At 40.8% G+C, this 24,816-nt stretch overlaps 1 protein-coding gene across 12 annotated transcripts in view; it reads right to left on the bottom strand.

Annotated features, from left to right (window-relative positions):
- shisa6 (shisa family member 6) overlaps window positions 1-17,261 on the bottom strand; it is a 69,320-nt gene extending 52,059 nt beyond the window's left edge. For 10 of the 12 annotated variants that reach the window (XM_069156254.1, XM_069156253.1, XM_069156250.1 and 7 more), the window contains exons 1-4: window positions 17,146-17,260; window positions 15,863-16,781; window positions 13,939-14,099; window positions 5,776-5,877 (exon numbers count right to left, since the gene is read on the bottom strand). In XM_069156254.1, coding sequence (XP_069012355.1) covers window positions 5,776-5,877; window positions 13,939-14,099; window positions 15,863-16,389 — 790 coding nt within the window. In that variant the 5' untranslated portion in view covers window positions 16,390-16,781; window positions 17,146-17,260. Of the gene's footprint in view, window positions 1-5,775; window positions 5,878-13,938; window positions 14,100-15,862; window positions 16,782-17,145 lie in introns of all 12 variants that reach the window. The other 2 variants (XM_069156244.1, XM_069156241.1) reach the window with 1 other exon arrangement.
- Window positions 17,262-24,816: the final 7,555 nt, after the last annotated feature.

Genomic DNA, 24,816 nt, shown 5'->3' on the forward strand with positions numbered 1-24,816 from the left:
TCAGTTCCTGTCTTGGGTTGTTTGTCTTGTGTACCTTAAACAACACCGAAGGTTTTCACAGGCGGACTTTTGCAACTTCTGCCTCATCAGCCTGGAGTGTTGATTATACGGTCTGGAAATTATGTTGCTGCCTGTGGGCTTGTTTCACGGCATCTGATTCATTCGGAGGAACGGGAGCTGACTGTGTCACAATCAGAGGGAAGTACTGAAACACATAGAGGGGCGTTTTATACCCCGTCATCATGGACTTCAACAAAATGGTAAACAAAAAGGGAAAAATTTGCGTCATTGGAGATTGCTGTGTTAAACTTATCAATTTCCATAAGACCTCTCCCTCGACAGTCCCCACGGACTCTTAGTGCTGCTGTACAGTACAACTTGCAACATAAGGAGCACACCAATTAGTGACTCTTGCACTTGTTAATGAGCTGAAATGGCATTGTAAATAAAGGTTCTGTGATAACATTCCCCACTAATTCTGTCGCTACATCGCCACATCCACTATTCCAGACAAATCATATTCATAAAAACAATAATTGCCTGCCATGAAAACCAATTTGACTTCCTCCGCACGGCAAAATTAAAAGTTGGACTTAGCAAGGTAATGAAGTATGGCACACGCTAAGTAAAGGATAGAGGCTTTGTCTAAAGTAATCACTTCTCTGGATGCTGTGGTTTGGCTGCATTTCATATCAACAAGAGTGACATATGGAAAAATAATTAAAATGGACACATTCAACCAATAACAGCTGGCAAGCTGCATTTTTAAGACACTATCAAATGTCCATGCTGGCTGTCAATCCAGTCTCCTGTCTGAGGCAGCAAATTCCAATCAATCAAGGTGTTACTGTTGTAATCTAGCTCCATCAGTGGCAGGGATTCTCAATCTGCACGCTGGCACTCTGAGCTTTTCTCTTTAAACACACTCCAGTACAGAGAAAATATGTGCGACAGTGATTTACAGTGCAGAGTGTTGGTCTGTGACAGTGAGTGAATAGAAAAGTACACCACAGTTCTTCTGTGACAAAGTCAATTAATATAAGCCTGCAATTGCACGTCATTCAGCGTGTGGTGGCGAGGAGCGATGAAGTGGTGTAGCGTTGCATCACCACTGCCGGCAAACAACGTAAAGCAAAGTTGCTCCGGCTCCCTCTTATCTATCTTCTAAGATTATGTTTCCAGAGAACTTTCATACAATTACTGGCGACTCTCAGGCTTCAAAATGAGTTCTGCAGTTTTTACACCCAAGGCGGTGTAACAGTGCAGTCCCATCTGACAGCAGTGTACATACACAGACAACAGATCAGTGAGCATCCTCATTAGTTTAGCTCAATTTGACAGAAGCCTCAACCTCGCTGCCTTCTTATTTTGGACAAGAGTAGAGAAGAATACACAGGAGCAAAGGAATGTGTGAGGCAGTGCATCGACCTGGACAGATGGCTGAGGGGACAGGAGCAAGGTAAGCAGCTGTGCGTGCTATATAAAGTTTAGCACTAAAAGATTGTCACTGTGGGAAAAGACACAGCTTGTCTGCAAAATAATAAATGTTTTACTCTTCAAAGGGGAATGTTGCAACACATAAACGTAGCCCCGTGTGTGTAAGTCATTAAATCTTCCCCAAAAGAAGGAAAAAGAACAAAAAACATCAGTGTTTCCATCAAAATTCCAAAATATCAAAACCAGGTTTATCGTGAGTGTTTCTAGTGTGCATCAACCCGAGACGTTGAGCAAACAGAGATCATGCAGGGAACAGATGGCCACCCACCCTCATGCTACACCTGACTCTATACAGCAGCAGAAAGCTTCGAAAGGAGTTGTGAAATTGCATGATATGAAATGTTCTGACACAAAAAGCTTGTCTCTGCTGGTGGTTTGGCTGTTGGGACAAAATGTAGCACAACTTTCTATCTGAGAGGGATATGAATGGTCTCTAAGCTGGTGTGGACTATATAAGCACTGTGATATACATTAAAGGAATGAAAAAGAGTCTTGATCTCCACTGTTATCAATGGCGCACTAACTGATAATGAGTTTTTGCTTATTGTCTGTTGTCTCCATTAAGTTCCCTCGCTCACGTAGTTTCTGTTTTTTCTTTTGCAGATGTCCCGTCATGGAGCTGCATGTCTCTGCCCTGCGCTTGTCGTCTCCACCAACAGTTCTTCTCTTGTATATCTATGCTGTTCTTTTCTCTCTCTGCTCTCCTCTCATCCCAACCGGTCGAGGCAGATGGCTGCCCGCCCCTGAGCCTGGTTCTGTTGGAGGTTTCTTCCTGTTAAGAGGGAGTTTTTCTTCCTTCTGTTGGAGGTTTTTCTTCCTTACAGAGGAGTTTTTTCCCTCCTAGCTTATGTGGGAATTGTTGAATTGTTGGGTTTCTCTGTATAATATTGTAAAGTCTTGCTGTAAGGACTTTAATGTGTTAAGTGCCATGAAATAACCTGTGTTGTGATTTGGCGCTATATAAATAAAATTGAATTGAATTGAATTGAATTGAATTGAATTGAATTGAATTGAATTGAATTGAATTGAATTGAATTGAGTTCAGTCAGCCAACAGCAGAGGCTGCTGTACACTGGAATTTAGTTTTAGTTTTAAAATGTTTGATGACTGAAATCTTACATATCTTTTCAGTTCAAATATCATTGTTCCCTAAAACAAACATAGATTTGACTTCAGTGTATAATTGTTATTCCACAGAAGACATTGTTTTCACATATTTGTAAATCACATGTAAATTTTCCACTTATATATCCATACACCTAACGTTCTTGTAAATATGAATAAATATTTAAAAAAACATTATCAATACATATAATGATTAAAAACAGGAATTAATTATCTTTTCTTTTTTTTTACATTGCTACATTTAGACGAGAATCCAGTTTGTAAGATCTTCACAGCAGCACGTTTTTTTTCACCAAAATATCTCATCTTTTCTTGTGACTACAGCATTGTTAAACTGTTTTATGGCTTTGTTTTGACAGCGGCAGCACTTGGTTAAGTTCAGGGAAAGATCTTCGTCTACTTTAATTCACAAAAAGTCCACAGTGACTTCACACTTATTCATTTAACCATTTTTGGAACCACAGCCAAAAGGCTTTTCCTGCTTTAGCCTAACCACAGCTGGGACCACCTCACGGCTCAAATAGTGGCCTCATAAGTCCATGGCCCCACTCTGACGGTTGCTGAAAGGCATTTTGTGAAATGTGGGCCACCACTAACTGAAGCAGAATTACACAGGGTAAGCCGAGGGTAAGGTTGTGTACCAAAAAAGTGGATTACACTGGGTTACTCTCTGAGTTTGGATTTCAGCTTCCCTCCCCAGCGCTGATGGCTGATCTCATTTAGCACATGGTTGTTTTGTATCCTGCCACACAGATGTGAAGCATCCAGCTGCTCCGATGCTCAGCAACACCCTCTGACCTCACCTGTCCTCCCCAAGGGCTGCGCTGCAACACACACACACACACACACACACACACACACACACACACACACACACACACACACACACACACACACACACACACACACACACACACACACAACTTCCCATATAATTAAAAAACAAACACACTTTTTGCCTGTATAATTAAGCTCTAACAGACGCCCTGCTTATCCAAGCCAGAGGACTACATCATGACTCCTCAACCTTGTTCTTTTACTGTGGCAAAAAAACATATATCCTAAAAAACAACTGAGATGAAGCAGTGAAGACAACATCTGTTCAACATCTGAATAATTCCACCAACTGACCAGTGAATATGTATTTGTATTCTTTTTTTCCAGCTTTGTTCCTCTATGCCAAAGCAAACCAAGCTGTGCAAACCTCTTCAAAAGATAATAAAGCCTGGTATGATTTAAATTCAGCCGGACTGTTCACTTGCTGTTAACCTTAACGTGACTCATCTCACCACTGCGAGTTCACATCACCATCCACAGATTTTGGATAAATTCAAAGCTGAGTCAAGTGGCGGATAAAATTATTTTCTGACAGTTTGTAAATCATTAAACTGGAAACATAAATGTCTGTTGTCAAAAATATTGACTATCCTGTACATTGTAGCAATGTTTCCACTTTGATAGCAGTCAAATATTATATTGTGTCGCAAAAGCCATTCTGCTTTTGTGGATTTGAAGAGTACTCGTAAGAGATGATGAGAGAGCGGGGGAGGCTCGGTTAAACTGTTCCTTTCCCTCCACCACCCTGAAGTGATTGTACACTGGTGAAATGCTTAAGATAATACCAAGCAGCAACAATATCCAAACCAAACTTCAGACCTGTGTTTCATTTATTTTAGGCTTCAATCCACAGTAATACCTGCCTCGAGGCATGAGGCATCCAAACAAATGCTGGAAAGAAAACTACTGTTAAAGAACTGAGGCTTGCACATGCTTCACAGAATTTTTTTTTTGAGAATTTTTAGCGTCAGCAGACTTTTCCAAGATCTCAATCTGTCACGTTTCATTTGTTTTTTCAGCAGAGGAATCAAAGCCTACCCGCAGCAAAAAAAACACAGATTTGACTGCACAGATGTTGAACGCTAAACCATAGCCCATGCTGCTGTCCTTACAAATATATAGCCATGGATGCGGTAGTTCTGCTATTGTTATGTTTGCATGGATGGTAAAATCTATTTAAAAGAATCAGGATTCATAAAACCTAATAATTTTTTTCTCATTACTCATCTCTGGTAGAGAGGCGGAGGAGAGTGTGTGTGTGTGTGTGGGGGGGGGGGGGGGGTGGCTGCAGAGAATATCTGAGTTTTCAGTGTTGTTTTTTTCTATCTGCATATGAATGCCATTGTGAAACGGACCCCCTCTGGGGATGAAAACAAACGAAGCAAAAAGCAAGAAGAAAAACAGCCAATTTCATGTAAACATAAATACGATGGTTCCTCATTAAGAGAGGAGAAAACTTCCAGGACCCTGCAGTTTTGTGCACTTTTAAACAAAGCCATGATATTTAGTAAAAGAGGATCCGTTTCTGTAGGTGGAAAAGCTTCACATGTCTGCGTAGCACGCACAAATCTCAACTGCTATTTATTAAAGCAGGTCATCCGCTGCTGTAATTGTGATGATGAGCAGGAAATCAGCAGGTTTTGATAGCAAAGACGAAGAGTGGAATCACGTTAAAGTACACAGCAGAGAAATGTTATGTTTAAATCATGTCGTTTTTAGGAAAGTAGTCATCGGCCACGAAACAGAACAAGCATTCAATTAAACATTCGTAAGCAGTATCAGGAAAAGGAGGTTGCCTCGCTACCCCCACAAGGTTACACTCACACACACTGGGTCTGATTTGTTGGAGCTGAAGTGGATGGGAATAAATCACAAGAGCTCGGCCAACATAGCTGCATACTAATCAGTGTATTAACCATGGAAAAAAGCTGACCCCCTCCCCGACTAATGGCTGTATGTGTCTCGTGAATGTGTGTGCGAGTTCGGAGTCACCTTCTCCGCCCCGCCGTTGCCCATCAGCGGAGGTAAGTATGTGTTTGCTTGTGTTTAATTGCAAAATGCAGAGGCAGAAGTTCATGTGAATTGCACAGGGAGGGAAATTGAATCTGGAAACATTTCACCTCCGCCAAGTGTCTTGTTGTTGATTACCGGTGTTGCAAGTCTAACATTCCACGGGTCGCTTAAGCATTCAGCAGATATAGAGCACAATGTTGGCAGATAAGAAGAGTTAATTTAATCTCCTCTTTAAAGAAAAGAAAAGAAAAGAAAAGAAAAGAAAAGAAAAGAAAAGAAAAAAGGACAGAAAAGGTACTTTACCTTTTTGATGGCCTCGACCCAGTGTCACAAAGCCAGAGGAGATGAAGTTGTGAAGGTCAGCGCCACCACTGCTCCGGACGCTCTCCTTTCCATAGTGGAGACCTGGTCACACACAGAGGCAGGCATGCAGGGCCACCACACAGGAACATGGACACATACACATGTTCATGTAGGAACACACAGGGACACACGCACACATACAATCAGTCAGGCAGACATATAAACACAGTGTTAGGATTCTGATCGATTAAGCAGTATGATCATTAGCTATAACCAAGAGGCTGATACCCATTCAGGGTGTTGGGTCCAAAAAACACTTTTCTATTTTTTTCTTGTGAATCATGAGAAAGTTTAAGCTTGTCAGTTATATAAATGTTACTCAGATAAACACATGGAGGTAAGCAGCCAAACACAATAAGTCACAAATTTGCTTGTCACGTGTAGTTATATTATTGCCCTAAAACCAGCTTTATAATGTGTCTTTTAGCTTTTTCAAGTCTAGAAAAATAACCCTGAAGATGTCAGAGTGCGGAAATCAGGATGATCAAAGCCTCGTGTTGTAGACAAATTTTATAACTGAAATCCACACTAGATTTGTAGGTTTTGAAAGATGTCAGCCTTTAGGGAGGTACAACAAAAGTCCGATCAAGTCCGATTTTCCTTTTTTTTAATTTGAACTTTGCCTAACAAGAAAGCAAGCAGTCATTTAGATATTAAAAGTGTAATAACAATAACAATGAGGTGCAGACATATTTCAATTCCAATTCTATTTACACCTATATGGTGCCAAATCAAAAGATAATTCATCTCAGGGCAAAGAAACAAAACAATAAATTGGACAGATAGATAAAGAAAAGAGAAAACAATCTAAATTAAAAAATAAATGGGATTACAAAATTGTAGGTGACATTTCAGAAAAGCGAAAACAATATTAATGCCACCTCCAAATAACCCAAGATTTATTACCTCCAATCCAAAACATAACTTAATGAGACAGGAGCATCAAGACTGTAACATAAGCAGTCATTTTGAGCCGTATTAGGGACGAACGACTCAGTCACATACAAACTCCAGCCAAAATGTTTTAAAGGTTGTGCTTCATTCATACTGCATATCCTCTGGTACACACACAGCTTGGAGACAAGCAGCTGCACTTGTTTAACGCCCTTCAGAAATTTAAGGCACAGTTGTTTTTCTATTTCAGCTAAACTACATAAAACTTTCAAAAACATGAAGGAAAAGCTGTGTAGTTTTTAATCATGTAGTGGCTATTGGACAAAACAACTTCCCAATCAGAAAAGGGTCCGACACCCAATAACCTCAGCGTGGCACTTGGAGTGAGTGTGTGTGCAGTGGTTGTTACGGCCAGTCTCTCCCAGGCATTAGACTTTAGAACAATGATAATTTCATTTTTAACTCATCTACCCATTATATTGTTGATTTATTTTACAAAATCACCATGACGTCTTCATATGTTTTTGAACTTACTTGGTTCACAACTAAACTTTACTGACCACAGTTGGGTCGGAGGTTCAAATTGCTATTTACTTGAAAATGGCAATCAATGACTCATTACACATGACTCATGAGTTGAGAATTACTTATTACTCATCAGCGAAAGCAATGTGTTACATTAGTCATTACTTAATTTTCCTTCCAGCTCCGTCAGGTGCCTTAAAACAACTTCTCACCCCTCACCCTCTACACCCACAGCTGGCTGCTGGTATTCAAATGAGGCTTATCATGCTCACAGCTCTGCAGGTTGAAGAGACTGCTGACCATTCGGCAGCAGTTAGCTTAGCCCTAATGTGCAGGTTCACACACACCCTTGAAGTCTAATAAAACTAGGTGATTCCTGAACCTCCCCGTGGAAATAATAGTAAGCCAGCTAAAAAAACATACAGCATTTGAATAAGACAACTTTACAATTACTAGGAGTCATGTTTCCTCTCCTTCGATTGAGGCTAACCTCCCTCCCATTACACTATATCAGGTCTCCAACCTTTTACTACTTCTACTTTGACAAGTCTAAGTGTCAGAGAGCTATTCATGATTAGTAACATTTATTCACATAGCTGAGCTCCACCCGAACCAGCTGAATAAGCTTCTTTTATGTGAACAATAATGAACTGATAGTCAACACACACATTTTGTATCACAAATGCTTAAATTCAACATGCTTTTTTCTGTATGCAATTCTTTATGTTTTCAGTAGCTGGAGAGGGGCGGGGGGGTCTCTATCTACAATTACAATTACGCAGATGTGCTTTAAATGCTTAGTGTAGTGCATGCATGCAACACTTGTGTCACCAAACTGGTTTGAAAAGTGGCAAAAAAAACATTCCATTATAAGATTTAACAGGAAATTCCAGTATTTCCCCTTTGATTGGGACCCCTTGCCGCTCCTGAAAGAAACGCCATTCGAGGTAAAAACCTAGTATACCTAGTACCCTGTGTGAAAATGGAGGGCTTTTATTTTGAAAAGTCGCGGCATGTAGTCGAGCCTTTATATTGATCAAACCTTCCGCTATCTACTAAGTAATTTGTACAAATACAAAACATGGGTGGATGTATCACTTTGAAAAGTTTTCAATACTTAAATATAATGTTTACGCCTACAAACAGCTCAGAAATTACTGGACCTAGCCCGTGTTATTTGACTGTAAAAAAAACTATGTAACATGAGAACTGAACACGCACATTTGCACTATGGAAACTGCACTCACTTCGGCATCAAATTGTCAACAGAATAGAGAGAGAACAGACGAGTTTGGGTCTCTGCAGCAGAAGGGAAATGTAGTGTTGTCTGGTGCTAATTTTCACTGGGGGACAACAATTCAGCAAGGTGCATTATTTGTGACAGTAATATACCGGACAACAATATTTAGAGATAATGCATTCTAAAAATTATAAGGACGCTGAACAAAAACAAGAAGGTGCCCACAAATCTAAGTCCCCTGCACCACTGTCAGTCCAATATAAGACGTTTTGAGAAAAGAAAAGCAATGTCAGGTCATCAATATTATCAATCGTTATTACTGCTAAATAAAAAATAAAAAATTATTTAACTGTACTTATTTGCTTTTGTAATAAATTTGTTATCAATGGTCGGTGTATGGCTTGTGATTTGCCTTTAAGTGCAGAAAATCATCAAAAATCACATAACCTTTTAGGAAATGATGAGTATCAAAACTGGTGTCATTTCCTCAGGCACAGTGAAGGGGTAATGGTTGAAATATGAACCATGCAAGCAAATACCATGCCATGATCCTCAGAAAATAAAGATAAGTCAAAAAAGCAATATGTTTCCACCACCCACATACCAATGCACTTTGAACTCAATCACATCTCTCCCTGCACTTCTTTGGCTGCAGATAGACTCTCTGCTGAGGTTATTTTTTCCATTCAATCATACCGCCAATTCTGTGTGTGACACACACACACGCTATTGTTGTCTTCCTTTGTCACATTTGTCATTGGTAGGCCACTGCACAACCCACTGCGACAACCCTTGAATCTGAAAGACCCTTGAAAAGCAGCCAGCCTCCTTTTTTTTTTTTTCTCTCTTGCTCCCATTCCTAGCTCATTAAGGTGAGGTAGCATGAAGAGCCCACAGAGGGAAGGCTGCGCATTATGAATTTATCGTCCTTGACACAAAGAAAATCGTGACTTTCAGCTCAACGAAGTGCCATGGAAATTAATGAATGGCATCAGAGCTTTAGGCTGCTGAGGATTCATATGGTAAATCGTTTTTTAATCAAACTTCTTTACTGGACACTCACACCGCCGAATCTGCGAGTGGAAAAATGTGAATAATAACATAATAATATCATGAATCTGAGCTGGAAGTGGTACTCCGTGGCTGGTAACCAAGGTTGACTAAGCTTTAACCCAGCCAGGCAGAGGAATATACATGCTATGCCGATTCTACAGCATTATCAGATGTCGATCTGCTGAAGTGGACATGGAAATGTGTACATCATCTCTGTTAGGCTGTTCAGCTGGAGCTCTGCATCACATGAATCCATCTCTATACTTTCTTCTTGCGCTGTCTCTCAGTCTGATGCTGAAACCTCTTTAGAAAAATACCTTTTTAAAGCTTCTTTTCTTTTAAACCTGCTCCTGCCCTCTCGTGAAAGTAATGGTGCAGTGCAGTAAGTTCTGATCCACAACTGGGCCATAATTAACATGTACTGCTCCTGGGAAGAGATACAGATGGATCCCTGCCTTCACACCATGAAACACACACACACATGTACACCCAGAATGGCCAAAGGTCCAGCTGTATAATAAGTGGCAATAATGAGATCTAGGGCAGGGGACAATGAGGTGGGATCTCTCAGATGCGGAGGTTTAACACAGGTGCACTCAGGAGGAAGCTTCTATTAAACAGGTTGATGCAGTCAGCACAGAAATGTTGTTTTTGACCTGGGGGTGGTGATTATCTGGCCAATGGGGAGCCGGCGAGGTCACAGTGGAGAGACACGGGAAGGATTAATTGCAGGGAGGTTATGGGATGAGCGGGGAGGTGTTTTACATGTGTGTGCGTGTGGTAGTGTATGGGGCAGGACTGCCTACTGAATATGATTATAAAAGTGCTTGTTGGCAAAAGTAATTAAATCAGTGTTTTGTTATTTAGGCAAAATTTGTGGTTTGGGTAACTCATGGAGAGAAGCTGCTTCACAAAATGCGCGGTCCTTTAAAAATATCGGAAGGTCATGTCAAAGCTGCTAACGAGCTGGAAATATTATTCTATCATCACAACCTCTAATTGTCCACAGTCTAATTTTGACCTTTAAGCTCAAGAGTTTGCTCATCACAAACAAAATGAACTGACTTCTGAAATCCCTCGAGTGCTGTACACTGCAGGAACTCAGACATGTATAAATACTGACTGAAGGCGTTTCAACTTGCACATGGGCAACATTGTCACTGCTTATTCTGATAGTTGTGATGCAGTGAACATGGCTCTATAACCCTTAATCCAATTTGCCTGTTCTTTTGTGCAGAACTACTCTATGGAGTAAATGTTATTTTTTTAGTTTCTGTTGAGTAAACTGAGACAGAGAAAACAGCTATTCTCTGCACTACCTGAAAACTAAATTTCATCATTCTGCGTATTAAGAAATTGTCAGAAAGGAAACCGAGCAACACTTTTCAAAAACTAACAAAAATTCAAATCTTTGCCTGTGGTGTGCAGTAAACAAATCTACTTCATCTGCAGAGAGCTGTGGGCCAAACTGCATTACTCAGAGAAGCGGTTATTATTTACTTTAACCAACGGCAAACTCCTGTAAAGGTATCTCCTCCCTTTGTAGGTCTGCTCCTTGTTGTGGCTGCGGGGCGCTTTGTGTTTACACCCCAACCTAAAAGAGGATCTGAGCCCCACTACAATGCAGAGTGAAGTTGAATAAAAATAGCAGCACTTTGCGCTGGTATCATATTATGCTGTCTGTACTGTTTTTGCTTTAGGCCCTTTTTTTAAAAGGAATATGTTGTTCCAAAAATGTGGGGAAGTTTTGCAGTGCACCAAGGGTACCATGTCGCCATACAAAGCCTGAAACGTGAAAAAATAAATCAGCTTGTATTTTTAGAAGTGAGCCGAAACAAAGGTCCTGAGGAAAAACACTTTAGTATGAATGTGAATACTGCTGAGAGCGACTGGACACTGTTACATGCTGAGGATTGAAGGAGAAATGGATGTTATTCGCACACTTGACATAAGTTGATGAGATCCTCTTGGGCCCCTTAACCACTCGCTTTATGAGGTCCCTCCACCTGATTTAAGTGTCTCAAAAAGCCTTTGGATGTGAAGTGCCAAACTCAGCAGCAACAACTCCGCCCAAGAACCCTCTCCTTAAGAGGCTTGCCTCCCCGTTTCTGTGCCAAATGCCCATTTAGGTACACATGAACATACATTTTCTATGCGAGGGAGTGGGCTCCCTCTGTCGCTCCACGGAGCTCCCAATTTATATGCACACATTAACCACGCTTTCGCCCACGCTGTCATTGCCTTTCATGTCCAACCCCGTCAGGACTGCTGTGGTCCCTGATGTGGAGGGGTGGGGAGTGTGGGGGTTTGGGTAGAGTAGACTGAGCTGAGTTGGACCCAGTTTTATTCTCTATGCAGTGATTGTGTGCAGGGAGGCAAAATACTCGCAGCTAAGCAGAGCGACACATAGACAGATAAAGCGACGCATGACCTTTACTAAGTATAAATGCATGGAAGGTCGTAGCCTGCCACGTGCAGTTCGCGTATCAGCCACGTCCCCTACATGACTGGCCAGTGACCATTAGGAATGGACTGATACAGTGACTGAGCGGTTGAGACACTCAGTGAATGAATGCAGACGATGGTTGCAACAAACACTGAGCTTCAAGAAAAACATTCCCAGCATGTATTTGATAGAAATAATACATGTGGAAGTGGCAGAAAGAGGCAATGTTTATGTGAAATACAAGAGGCTGCAAACCTAAACAAAGCTGGGAGTTTGCACAATGTATTATTGAGACAAGTATGCAAAAAGATTGTTGCTGTTCGGCAGCACAAATCAACCATAACAACATGTACTATTTCGGGAGAACACACCAGCAGAGGTCAATGAAAGTCTCATTTTACATAATGCTCTGTTAACCTTAACTTTCTGAAGCAACAGAAAGTCAATTTGACCCTCCCAGTTTTAAAAATGTACATTTATATATATTTATATATATAGACTCTGATTTTCCATTTGGCAATGCTGTGCAGATACAGTTGGTTTCTTAACACCACGCCCAGTGATGGAGAAGCAAAATAATGTAAACTAATGGCCCTGGGCATTACTGGTCTGTAGGTGTGAAAGAAACTATGATCACCTGGTTTGGGCTCATTGAAAAAGTGAGGACAGTGAGAGAGAACAGATCCAGCAATCAGGTTTCAGGTTGTATGTATGAACATGTTTCTTATTTATTTATTTATTTGACCTTTATTTAACCAGGTGATATCAATTGAGAACCAATTATACAAATTATACAATCTTATACAAAGATTGCTGCTGTTGTGTCATCTATGAAAGAGCAGTCAGCATTTTACAAAGTGTAGGAGAGAATAGGGCCAGAGTTACGTAAAATACACATAAGGACAACAGTCCTGTTGTCAACTTTGTGACATTTACATTTTTTATATATCAACTTGGATTTTCAGTAATTTGTGTAATTTAAGGACTAATAAAGGACATGTTATTTCTTCAGCCAGTCTTAAAAGTTCAAACCACCAAATTTTGAGTTTCTTCATTTTCACTGCCATATGCATGACAGTGGCATATCTTTTAAATAATTGGGTGGGGATGGATGGATGGAAGGTGAGGGTGGTTTAAAGAAAAAAATCATGCCATGAGAGAATTTGTTTTTGTTTTTTTTTTGTTTTTTTAAAGGAAAAAGTCTGCTAGCATTAACAGCTGCAAAATCAACACCGACACTTTTTCACACTGTATATTTCTTTGCCTATCCGGCACACTGAGGCTTAACAGCTTTCTGCTTTTTCTTTCCATTCCAGTGACTCCTTTGTAATATCTCATTATTTTCCATCTGCGTCCCTGTCCCCAAATGTCTAAGCCTCCCTCCAACTGACAACACCTGCTTTGCCTGAGAACCTGCCAGCACTGACTGGCTTCCTGGACTTCTGTTTTTAACATGCAGTCTTGGAGCCGCATTACCGATTTAGGCTCCCTGTTTTTTCTCAGACTCGCGGGGTTAAATCACGCCGCGTGTGTTATATCTGATTCACCCGCTGACGGAGTGAGAGGTCATTACCTCCAGCCTATCAGAGTCTGCGGGGCTACACTTCCTTGCCAGTCTGTAACTGTCTCCACCAGCAGGCCCCTCGCACTCTCTTCCCTTTCACTCAAATCGGATGATTACAGGATGTCACCATTCCAGATTAAACTGCTGAAAGGGTGAACACAGCGGGAGCTCTTTGGAGGGGAGTGCAGAATTTTGCACAGCCATAATGAACATACACTGCAAAGGCAATACATAAGACACGCTGGGGAAGATGGCAAACGTTTAGACTGCTGAGATCTACCTTCAAGCTATTTTTGACCAACAGCCATGACACATAAACTAGTGGCTGCTTGTGAAGCTCTATAGCTGCAGTGTAGTGTGGACAGAAAGAAGAGCTCTTACCGTGGTTGGACTTAGAGGTGTGAACAGGGGTGTAGTGGTTCTTGGATGAGGTTCTGACTGGCGTGTTGTCTTTGGGTGAGCCATTCATCGCTGCAAAGTTCTCACAGTCATATTGCGATATGGGGATGGGCCCCTGCTGCCTCAGGATGTCTGCAAGGGCCCTGGAAAAAAAACAAAGAGCAACACTTAATAGTACACCAAAAGGATGGATTTCCTCCTTGAACAGTTTGTCTGTGTGAGTGTAGCTGAACTGAATTAAAAATGAAGTGATAGCATGTCTGTTTTCTGCTTGCCGAATGGCTGCTAATTGTTGAGACAGTGTTGTGCTATTATGGGTAATTCAGAGCAGCTCTGTTTTTTTCTTCTTCTCCCTCTCTATTTTTTTTTACTTCTGGGAACATGACGAATGTTCATTTGCAAGAGAAACAACGTTGAATGTGTGAGTATCTTGCCTAATTGGGTTGAAGTTGAATGTTTTTCAGACTGCACCAGGTGCATATGGAAGGATGAAGCCCTCGAGGGTGGGGGGGTGGGAGGGGTTTGCGTGTGTGGAAAAGAGGCAGAGAAGCAATCGTGATGAAAGAAAGTTCAAAAAGTGTTTGTTTGCTTTTTCTGGCATCACTTTAAAAAAAAAAAAAAGGAAATCAAATTACTCCTGCAACAGCGCTGCAGCAGCTCAAAGCTTTTGTACAACAAATGTATCACCGGTGTAACCTTTGCTTTTAAATTAATATTTTAGCTTCACCCCTCCGCCCCCCCCACCCCTCTTCCTGTTCCTTATTGAATGTGCAGCAGTGCATGCATGTCACACGACCTTGATACGGGCCCAACGTTAACACTATCCATTATTCACAGTCTTAAGATTGCTCAAGTGTTGAATAATGCATCAAATAGGGGAAATAAATCATTCAATCTTGAGGAAATAATGTGTCAGCATTGTTTCACCAATGAGGGTACGGTCTACATGAGGTCCACTCATGGTTGATGACTCTCATGTGGTAAAGCCCCAGAAGGAAGCAGGAGCCAGCTGAGGATGTGAGATGCTATCGTGCACCATGGTATCCCATCTCTACGATGCATTCGTGTAAAGAAAAAATACCTGAATACACCACATAGCCATGTACTGATGTGCAGAGGGTGGTTGGGGGAGGGGTGGGGTTGGAGGTGGGGGAGGGGGGTAGGTTGAGAGATACGATGTTTGACAGCTGGATGCCCCATGAGCCAAACATGTGAGCTAGTGTTAGATTCAAACCCGAGAGACGCCTTTTTTGTTATCTCAGAGATTATATCTGCAATATAAACTAACAAGCATCCAATATAAATGCTGGGCATTAGTCCTTCTCACTCCCACACATAGCAGATATACACACACAGAGACTCAGTTCATGAACACCAGCTTACCACAATCATTGTCGCTCTCTTTCAACTTTCCTGTAATTATTTCTGACTTTCATTCTTTGGGATTTAACATCTCTTGCAAATCTGATGGAATTGGATCTGAAAGGTGCTGGCTTTAGATAACAATCTCTCAATGAATTCAAACATTTTGCCTGCCTCATTTTTAATTCATATACATTTTTAATTCATATAAATTTCTCATATAAAGAACAACACAAGTTGTATAGTGCTACATTGAAAATGACTGAGTTTGACATCACTCTAGGCCTATTTGTTTGACTTTCGACCTGTGTCTGCAAACTGGGTCTGTGTGTCTATCTGAATCATGGTTTGTCCACTCACAGTCTATATGTACATCTAATAGTGCAAATTATGAGTTTTCATTGTGCGATTTTAATTCTTTATCTTGCTGAGGAGCAGGGGATATTTTCAGCACAAGAAAAGCTTCTACTGCAAACACAGCATGGATTCACGAGTCACTCTAACATGTCAGAATGCGGTATTAAACAGTCTTCCTCCCACTCACCTATGTATGTTCATTTCCTGAGGCGGCTCTGTGGCTTTGTCATACGCAACTTTGACCGACACTCCCAACACTATGATGAAGGCTATGATCCCACAGGTGATATAGACCGCTGTGTTGGTCTGATCCATGCTGGGATCGTAGGTTTCACCGGTCGGGATGGGCGATGGGGCGACCGTCTGCACCCACTCCGGCGTTTGGTAGTTCCTGCAGGCTTTCTGATCCAGCTTGTCTTTCTTATACTCGCAGCAGAAGCGCAGGAAGCACGTCCCGCAGCAGTACCGGTGGTCCGTGTTGTTGCACTCGAACAATTTGTCATACTGCCCGCTCACATCGTAATAACCGAGGCAGGTGTCGTGGTTGCTGGAGGGCGCCGGCTGCGGGGTCTTCGGCGGGACGACCGTGGGGATCACAGTGGCTTTGGCAGCCTTCCTGGGCACCGGTTTGTTTTTTTTACCGCCCGTAGCGGCGCTCAGGACGCTCAGCGGGTCCAGGTATATTAACAGCAACAAAAGATGCCTTATCCCCATGGTAGTGTGAAGAACTCTTCAAGTTTAATGTGTTGGCAAAGACACTTCAACTCTGGTTTAACATGCAAAGGTTCAGTTTTGTGTAAGTTTCGCCACCGAGTCTTCCCCTACTCTCTTAGTGTCCTGTGCAGCCGTCATACTGAATACAACTCTGTGTAGACTGTTGTCAAGGGCATTCTCTGCTGTTATGCAATGGACACACTAAAACTCATTGCGACCCATCGGGCAGCGGTGACAGGAGAACACCGTATCCTGACCGGGATGCAAGCTGAAGGATGCCCGTGCTCTGCGCGCTCCTCCCCGGGTGAGCTACGATCGAGAGTCGCGGTGCGTCTCTGTCCAAGGTGCTGATTCCTGGAGACCCCGTCAATTCTGCTGGAGTCAAAGTTAGGCTGGGAGAAGAAATAAGCCAAATGAGCTCATTAGGTATTACCCTCACGTCAGAGACACGTCATTAATTAATTAGTAGGCTTCTATGCGTCCAAATAACTTGACAGATTTTAGTCATGAATAGGAATTCATTCCTGCACGACACATTTAACTTGACAACGTGACACCCACACAGCACAATACCTTCCAAACAATGTGGTGTTATCTTTATGTTGAGCATTACACCCTACCATTGCAGTACTTAACTAGACGTGGCTACAAAACCATTGCTGTTAATGTTTTCAAAGAAAATTCATTTTAAGTTGATGCATTTGCTTTTTCTTGATATATTCAGTGCGCAATATTTAGAGTGGGAGTTCAGCCTACCTCTGTTGGGATACCCGCTGGGGAGTTGCTCTCTTTCTGGGTCTCCGAAAGTGAGGAGAATATCCGCTCTGAAGTCCTCTCCACCGTTACCTCTCTCTCTCTGTATCCCTCTCCTCTCTCTCTACTTCTTCTCTCCTCCCTCTCGGCTTTCTCCCTCCCTCCGTCTCTTACATCACTTCGGTGCTGGCGTCAGAACTCAGCCAAGTATCGGTAAATTGCACCCCTCCTCTTCCTCCTTCTATTCCTCCTCCTCCTCCAAGCCAGCACGAAAGCAAGCGAGCCTGGTTATTGGCAATTACACTTCCAAATTAAACGGTTGCGCAGACCTCTGTTTGCAGAACATGGTTGTCTCTGGCAGCTACCTCTGCTCCTTGCATGTTTATTTGCCTTTACAGTCTTCATAATTCCCTGACCTTTTGTACAACTGGTTGTTATCATGTTGCAGCTACGTGTCTGGAAACATGGAGCTGAAACAGTGCTGTCAGTTAACACTTTTATTAATATCAATAAATCCATTCCTGTTTGGTCTAAAGCCGAACAATGGCACCTGGGGGTTATGGAAAACTGACCTGAGCTTTTGTTTTTTTATCTGTAGCCATTTATCTACAGTCAGCAATGAAAAGCATGCATACACGTCTGTTGGTTTCCAAATAAAGACTTTCACTACTTATCACTTATAGTGAACCAGTCAAATCAGCAGGTAGAAAGTCTGGTTTGATGAGGACCTGCACACATTTCTCTCTTGGTTGGTGAGCACTGAGGTATATCGCACATCAGTTTTTGCATCCAACACTTTCTGATCACAAACTGCCGAGGGTGTCTTGACAACAGCAGCTACAGAGAGGTGTGGAAGCTGCGGGGTGAGAAGGGCCTTAAATCACAGTTATCTTCCTTGGTTGGGAACGCATACAACGTGATGAGAATACAGCACATTGTTAATGGAGGTGTTTTCTGGCATGCAGGAGGCCATAATGATGTGGGCCAAAGGAGCACTAGTAAAGATCAGAGAAGAGAGGAGTGTTGTGAGACTGTGGAGGGATAGAGGAAATTACAAATGTTTACTGTTACATTGTAGAGTAAGATTGTGTTTATAGCGTTTGATTGTATTTTCAGAAATTCATTCTCAGGCACAACATAAATCCCTGACGTTTTACAAGACTTTCCCCTCTGTAAGTCACAGTGACTGTACAGTGCAAAAGAGTAACATTTGCAGGTTTTTAGTAACAATCAACATAAAATGAAAACCAGTCAGAAGCAGTTTTGTGATATAGTTATGTTAGTATAGTTTTGTTTATATTTTTGCAATATTAAAACTAAATATATTGTTCATACATTGTGCAGTTGTTATAGTTTGTGATTTGGGTGGAAAGCAGAAGAAGGAGTAACTGCAGCATAAGTCAGGGATGCTCAGCAGCTAAAAATATATTTTTCCACAGACTTGGAAACTGTTCAAGTTTTGTATTATGATGAACAAATTGCTAAAATGTTGAGCCAAAGAAGTGGCTTTAATATTTCTTTTAAGTTGCACTAATAGATATTTATAACATAAAGAATCATTTAAATGACTGTGTAATGTGAAGGCAGACATTAATAGTAACAAATCCCCAGAAAATGTATCACCCAAGTCTACAGTTCTCTTTGGAGCGTTTTAATCTTATTTATCTCATTGTTTCTGTTTTTCAACCCGCAATTTTACTGACCAGTTAAAAATAAAAAGGAGACTGAATGTTGGACTTACATTTATCACAGCTACAAATAATTGAGAATGTTGATCAGTGTCTGCTGTATGTATCAGAACACCACAACTGGGTGATAATCAGTGGCATTCACATAAAGTATTTAATGGTGGTGGGGCAGATGGGACCAGTTAAAGTCTTGGGGTGGCACACTGAAAAAGCCATCAAGCACAGAAGAATTCCAGGATATGCAAGTTAATGCAAAAGAAAAACCCTACAGCGTGTAACAAATTGCATTATTTTTAATTTCCTGGACAGTCTTATGTGAATATCAGATAATGAATTAATTGGAGATCAGCCAAGGAATCATTAATTGGCCTATCAAATTGCAATTTGAATACACCATTACTAATAAATCAAAGGTGTGGGCTGCTTAAACATAAATCATGAGCTGATAACAAAGGTTTCATTGATGTCCAGCACATTATATTTTAATATTATTTTTTCAAACATGTCATTAATTCCTTAAATAATAGCCACAGACAGAAATTTTAATTCAAATATCAAAATCCTTGGTGGCCAAAAATTCTACAAGTGATCATACAGTAAGTCCAGGTGGACCTGTATTCTATGGAATAAAATAATGAATTATGGCTGCAGAGATGGTTGGCCTTAAGTTCTAATGCAATTACAAAAGACTACACACAAATTTCATACTTGATCACTTAATTACTGTTGTCAATTTGTATTATTTATTAAGAATCAACCTGGAATTTATATGGCTTTGTCTCCAAATCATGTAGTTACTGAACATAGCTCCAGATCTGTGTGAGCTACATGTGTAGCCCATTAGAGAGCGAGTATATACCAAATAGAATTGTAATTTCAATACAAACCAGCAATCACGCTCACACTCATGTCGAGTAAGAATACATGGGATGCTAAAATTAAAGACCCCCTCCATTCCCACAAATATTGTGATCCGAACGATCATGGGATGGCTGGAGGGGTCTTATTGACCTCAACGACTCTGGGTTAGAACCCCCACCAGTGAAAATCAGGTTTTTAGCCTTGTCAACATGTCAATGTGGATTTTTTTTTTTGTACGCTAAGACATATCCTGAATAAAAATAACCATGTCAATGATGAGTATTTCCACTTTGGAATTGCAGTGTACCAATTGTGAAGTAGAGCATTCCATATTATCGAGCCGCCAGCTTGAGTGGCAGGTGGGTGGCAATGGGGCGCTATTTGCATATCCATAGATCTGTGGCTACTGAATAAGGGCAAAGGTGTGGAGTACATCTAAGGCAATTTAAGGAATTGGGGGACTTTTTTCCTTAAAAAAAACTTCTAAAAATGTCACTTTGATGAACCAAATTGAGTTTTTAGAGCTTTAATCAATGCCAGGAGAGGGACTTAAAGTTTTCACAATTTGGATTCCTCTAACACAACCTGCTGCAAAAAGAGATTGCAAAGAGATTAGAGTGGCCCCTCTGGCCCCCTTTTAGAGGCACCCTTGGTGATAATTTGGCCAATGTTGTGTCACAGCTGGTTTTGCTGCCCTCAAGTGTCCAAAAAAATCAATTGATACAGCTTTCAGATCTCAGTTGTGGATAGTGAAAATTATTGTGAGAAACAAGGGTTTAGGAGAGGATTATGAAAAGACCTGTCCTGATCAAAACGAGACAGGTTTTAAGCCCACATAAAAGATTTGAGAGAAACTGTTGTTGCATTAACATACTTTAGACATTATTTACAGCCCAAGTAGCCTGAACTTTCAAATTGTTGTCACACTAGGTATGGTCTCCGTATGTGCTGAAGATTGGCCACATTTGAGCTGGAAATCCTGCTCTGAGTAGGTCAGGATGTAAAACCAGGCTCATAAAATCTGCTATGTACAAAATGTAAGTAATGACATGCCCTGTTTTTTTTTTCCAAATAAATTTAGAATTGCTACTGTGTTGCAACTCATTATGGCCAAATTTGAGCAATAGAGCACTAATTGTGTATTAACCCACAGCTGCAATTGTGTCCCAAAAATGTATTATTTGGTCTGGTTTTATGCAATATTTGCTAAAAAACTTGCTATTTATAAAGAATCCTAAGAAACCGCTGTTTTACAAAATTACTAAGCATGTATTAAAAACAAAACGTATGTATTTCTGACTGTTCTTTACAATAGTTGGTTTTGGTCTTTTCATGATATTTGTAGCTCCTCCTCTTAAAAAAAAGCCTTGTCGTAGCTTAATATGTTTGCAAAACTAATTCAGTCCATTATTCTTTCTAAGTGCTGATATAATTAAAAACCAAAGGAAATACATTATTACAGGAGCTTTAAAGTTTCACATCCACCTCCATCCTGTCAGGCTTCACAGGAGAAGTCAGTGGTGCCAGATCAGATATTTCTGCTGCAGATGGAGGTCACACAGCTGACTGACGCCCTGCAGTCTCCTGACATTGTTTATAAAACAGACAAATCTCCAGTCCGGGCATAACTTCTGTATAAGTAGAGAGCAGACTTTTCCTGACTGTGGCACTTTCACTACTGTCATCCCTCTGTCGCTAACCCTCCCTGCTTCTCCTCTGGAGGAAATACTGAAGGAAGGTGGAATGCCAGCTCTCATTAGAAAAGGGATTTCAAAAGCTCCCTGACAGGAACAGTAGGGGGGGAAAAAACGCTTTGCATAAGCATCTTTTTTTCACTATCGCCAGTGGTGTGACTGGCAGCAGGTTAAGGTACCAAAAAAAAAAAAAAAAAAAATCCTAATTTAAAGTCTAAGCCTCTCCTATAAAACTTACAGTATCTCCTGAATGGCTTATACACCTCCGGCACATCAGGCTGAAGTTATTAGACTGACTCAGGAGGGAGATTTGTCCCTCAGGAAGCTAAATTGAAAGACTTTTTGATCAAAAGCACTTTGTTTCTTCATTTGCGACGTTTCAAATTAATCCATTCAGTGTAGGTTGAGCACAATGATTGACATGCAGAGGAGGAAAAGAGAGAGTGACGACATTTGTGTCTGAATCTCAAACCAACAACGCCTCTGATTGGGAGGCTGAGAAGCAGTTGCTTGGTAACCACATTTTACGATGCCATCCATACTTGTTGTAATGAAAAATTTAAACTCCTCACTACTGAACTATTCTCTGGGACTTCAACATGAGATACAAATGGTGCAGCGAGACATATGGAGCAGGGCTGGGAGCCGAGTATCAAATAAAAAGCACACAGTAGTGCAAAGCATGCAAATTGACAGTAGGAAAACAAACCTTACTCATATGATTCATGATTCATATTATTGTATCACTAAATATATAAAGAGTATTAAGATGGTTAATAAGGAAAATGCAGGCAATGTTTTAACCCATCTTCTGCCTCTGTGTTGTGGTTTGTGACCAAATGGGATGAAGTCCTATTAATGATTCAGATCCATTTCTGGTCCTTCAATAAACATGATTAAGGCTGCATCCTGTTGTCTTTCTTACGTCTCTTTTTTCTTTTTGGTACATTATTTTCAGCATTGTGTGTTAAATTATTTTCTATTCTATGCAACTCTTTTTTTCCCCAACTTATTTAGCATTCATAAACATGAGATAAACAGCTTTACAGATTTTGTAACACCATAGTTGAAAATAAAAATATACAGATAGTTTAAAGAAAACCATTTCACTCTTTTAGAAATACATTCTCAAGTCAATACATTCAGGGGTTTTGCAGCTACAGCTTCATTTGGTCTGGTCATCTTATGGTGGCTGATGTTAGCTAATGTTTGCAGACCTATAAGAAATAATATTGTGTAACTGAGCAAAATTACTCTTTCTCCAGAGTTGAGCAATGTGATATGGCTCCAAGAGCCGTCCTGTAAAACAGTGGAATCAGGTTGCATTATTTTTAAACGTAACTTGAGAAGAAATATTCCCTCTCTCTCTTGTTCACTCTCTGACTTCACTATTTCTCTTCTCCACTTCCATTACTGTTACATTGTTTTCTAGCATTGATCACACACTATAACTCACATCTGTTGCCACAGTAGCTCCTGTTCAGCAAAATATAGCTGCATAGGTGATTCCCGAGTGTGAATACATTGTATTTAGAGTAGAATGGTGTGTGAACCTGCAGCTGCGGCTGTGAATTCTGGAGATTTGTGTGCAGCAAGGTTGGCTGAGTTAGCTGCTGCTGGATGGTCAGTAAATCCCTCTGAACTGTCCGGCCTCCTGCTTTCCAAACCACTGTCTTGTTTTCTATTCTATATGTTAAATTGTTTAAATACATATTTGACAGGTTTGGGCTGAGTAAAGAAAAAATACTTTTGCTGCTTAGTTGTTAGTAGTATAGTTATTTTTTTAATGCATAATGTGTAATGAGTCATTTGCTCAAAACTGTTCATTAAACCTATTTATGAACAGTCCCCCCCCCCCCTTTCTCTCATATATATGTATATATATATACATATATATGTGTGTGTGTGTGTGTGTGTGTGTGTGTTTGTGATTACATTTACATGTATATATACATGTATACTAATTTGCATTTCACATTTATGAGAACATATAGGCCACGGTTGTAGGACACATTAAAGACTGCTATAAAATAACACTAAACTGTTCATTTACTCCTTGATAGTGTTAAAGATTGAGGCTTTAATTGTTACCCATCTCCATTCTGTTCAATCTTTGACTCACGTGTTTGTCAGTGTTGCATTTTAAATACAGCCAGCCACTTCTAAGATTTGTTTATCATTATGTAGAAAAGCAAGATTCCAAACACTGCGGGAATATTTATAAAAGCCTCTGCATTTCTGTTTGTGTAGTCACAACTGCAAATTAAAAACATCACAGTGACCAGCGGAGCAGAATAAAGGCTTTTTAACAGATTTTTTTGAGTGCCTGGGATCTCACTCCCCTCTCTTTTTCTTCTCTAATTTTAAGCTTGCAATTATGACTAGCCATGCAGAATAAAGGCTTCAGACACATATTTCAAGTGCCTTGGATTTCTGAATGACCACCAAAGGACCTTTTTCATGAGGAAAAGCACTAAACTTTACAATCATTTTAGGCCAAGAAACTCTTTAAGCTTCTTATTTGTTTATGAACTGACCCCCGGATCAGCACCGTGCCCCCTATCTGCCCACATTACCTGAATGTGGGAAAAACGGAGAGGCGGGCTGGAGAATACCAGTTTTTCAGTGGACAGGATTTTGCTGTTACAGCACTGACAAAGCAATGAAGTGCATCCCTGTCTGAGCAGGCCACCATTGTTCTTGACTCCTCTTGCTCTCTCTCCAGGGGCCAATCCTTTATACATGCCATGTTCTTCTGCCATTACCATGCCCCAATTTCTTTTGAAAACTGTGTTTCCCAAATTGCAGAAAGAGCCGGGGCTGGTAGAAGAGCTTTTAAGAGAAACTGTCCCCTTGAGTTTAACTATGCGTGCTGCTGAGTCCTACTCCAGAAAGTGCTTTGTCAAGAATTGCTGATAATGCTTAGTTTTTTGCCCACAGGGCTACAAGTTTTAGCCATAAGCTTTGAGTTGGTGGAGTGTTGAACTGGGCAGCGAATTAAAACCCGGGCAGCTCCTCTAATTTAGAAACAGAGCACTTCCTGAGAAGGAGAAGATGAAGGGCTGTTTAACCTGTCATGTAAGGCTTCTTCATCCTCATATACTCTCAATAAAAGCGAATCATACATCCATTCTTTTTTCTGTATGAGTTTATGCCAAATGAAATCACATCAGTTTTGCAAGTGATTAAACATTTTACCCCTGTTGATATTTTTCTTAGCTTTTAGCTGTTTCCTGGGTGCCTCATGCAGATGAATAGTGTGTTAGGTGTAGAGTAATGGCACTTGCCAGCATGCTGTCATCACTTCTCCATAACTGTCTTGTTAGTCTAAAATCCAGCCTATGCTCCTGTCTCTGGCACCAGCACTGGCACCTTATAATGTACCACTAATTTACAGCAAGACTAACGAGAACGAGTCCGTTTGATGTTCA

Source organism: Embiotoca jacksoni, unplaced genomic scaffold (assembly GCF_022577435.1).
Source record: "Embiotoca jacksoni isolate LCO1_2020_lvr unplaced genomic scaffold, fEmbJac1.0.p SCAF_20, whole genome shotgun sequence".
Lineage (NCBI taxonomy): Eukaryota > Metazoa > Chordata > Actinopteri > Embiotocidae > Embiotoca > Embiotoca jacksoni.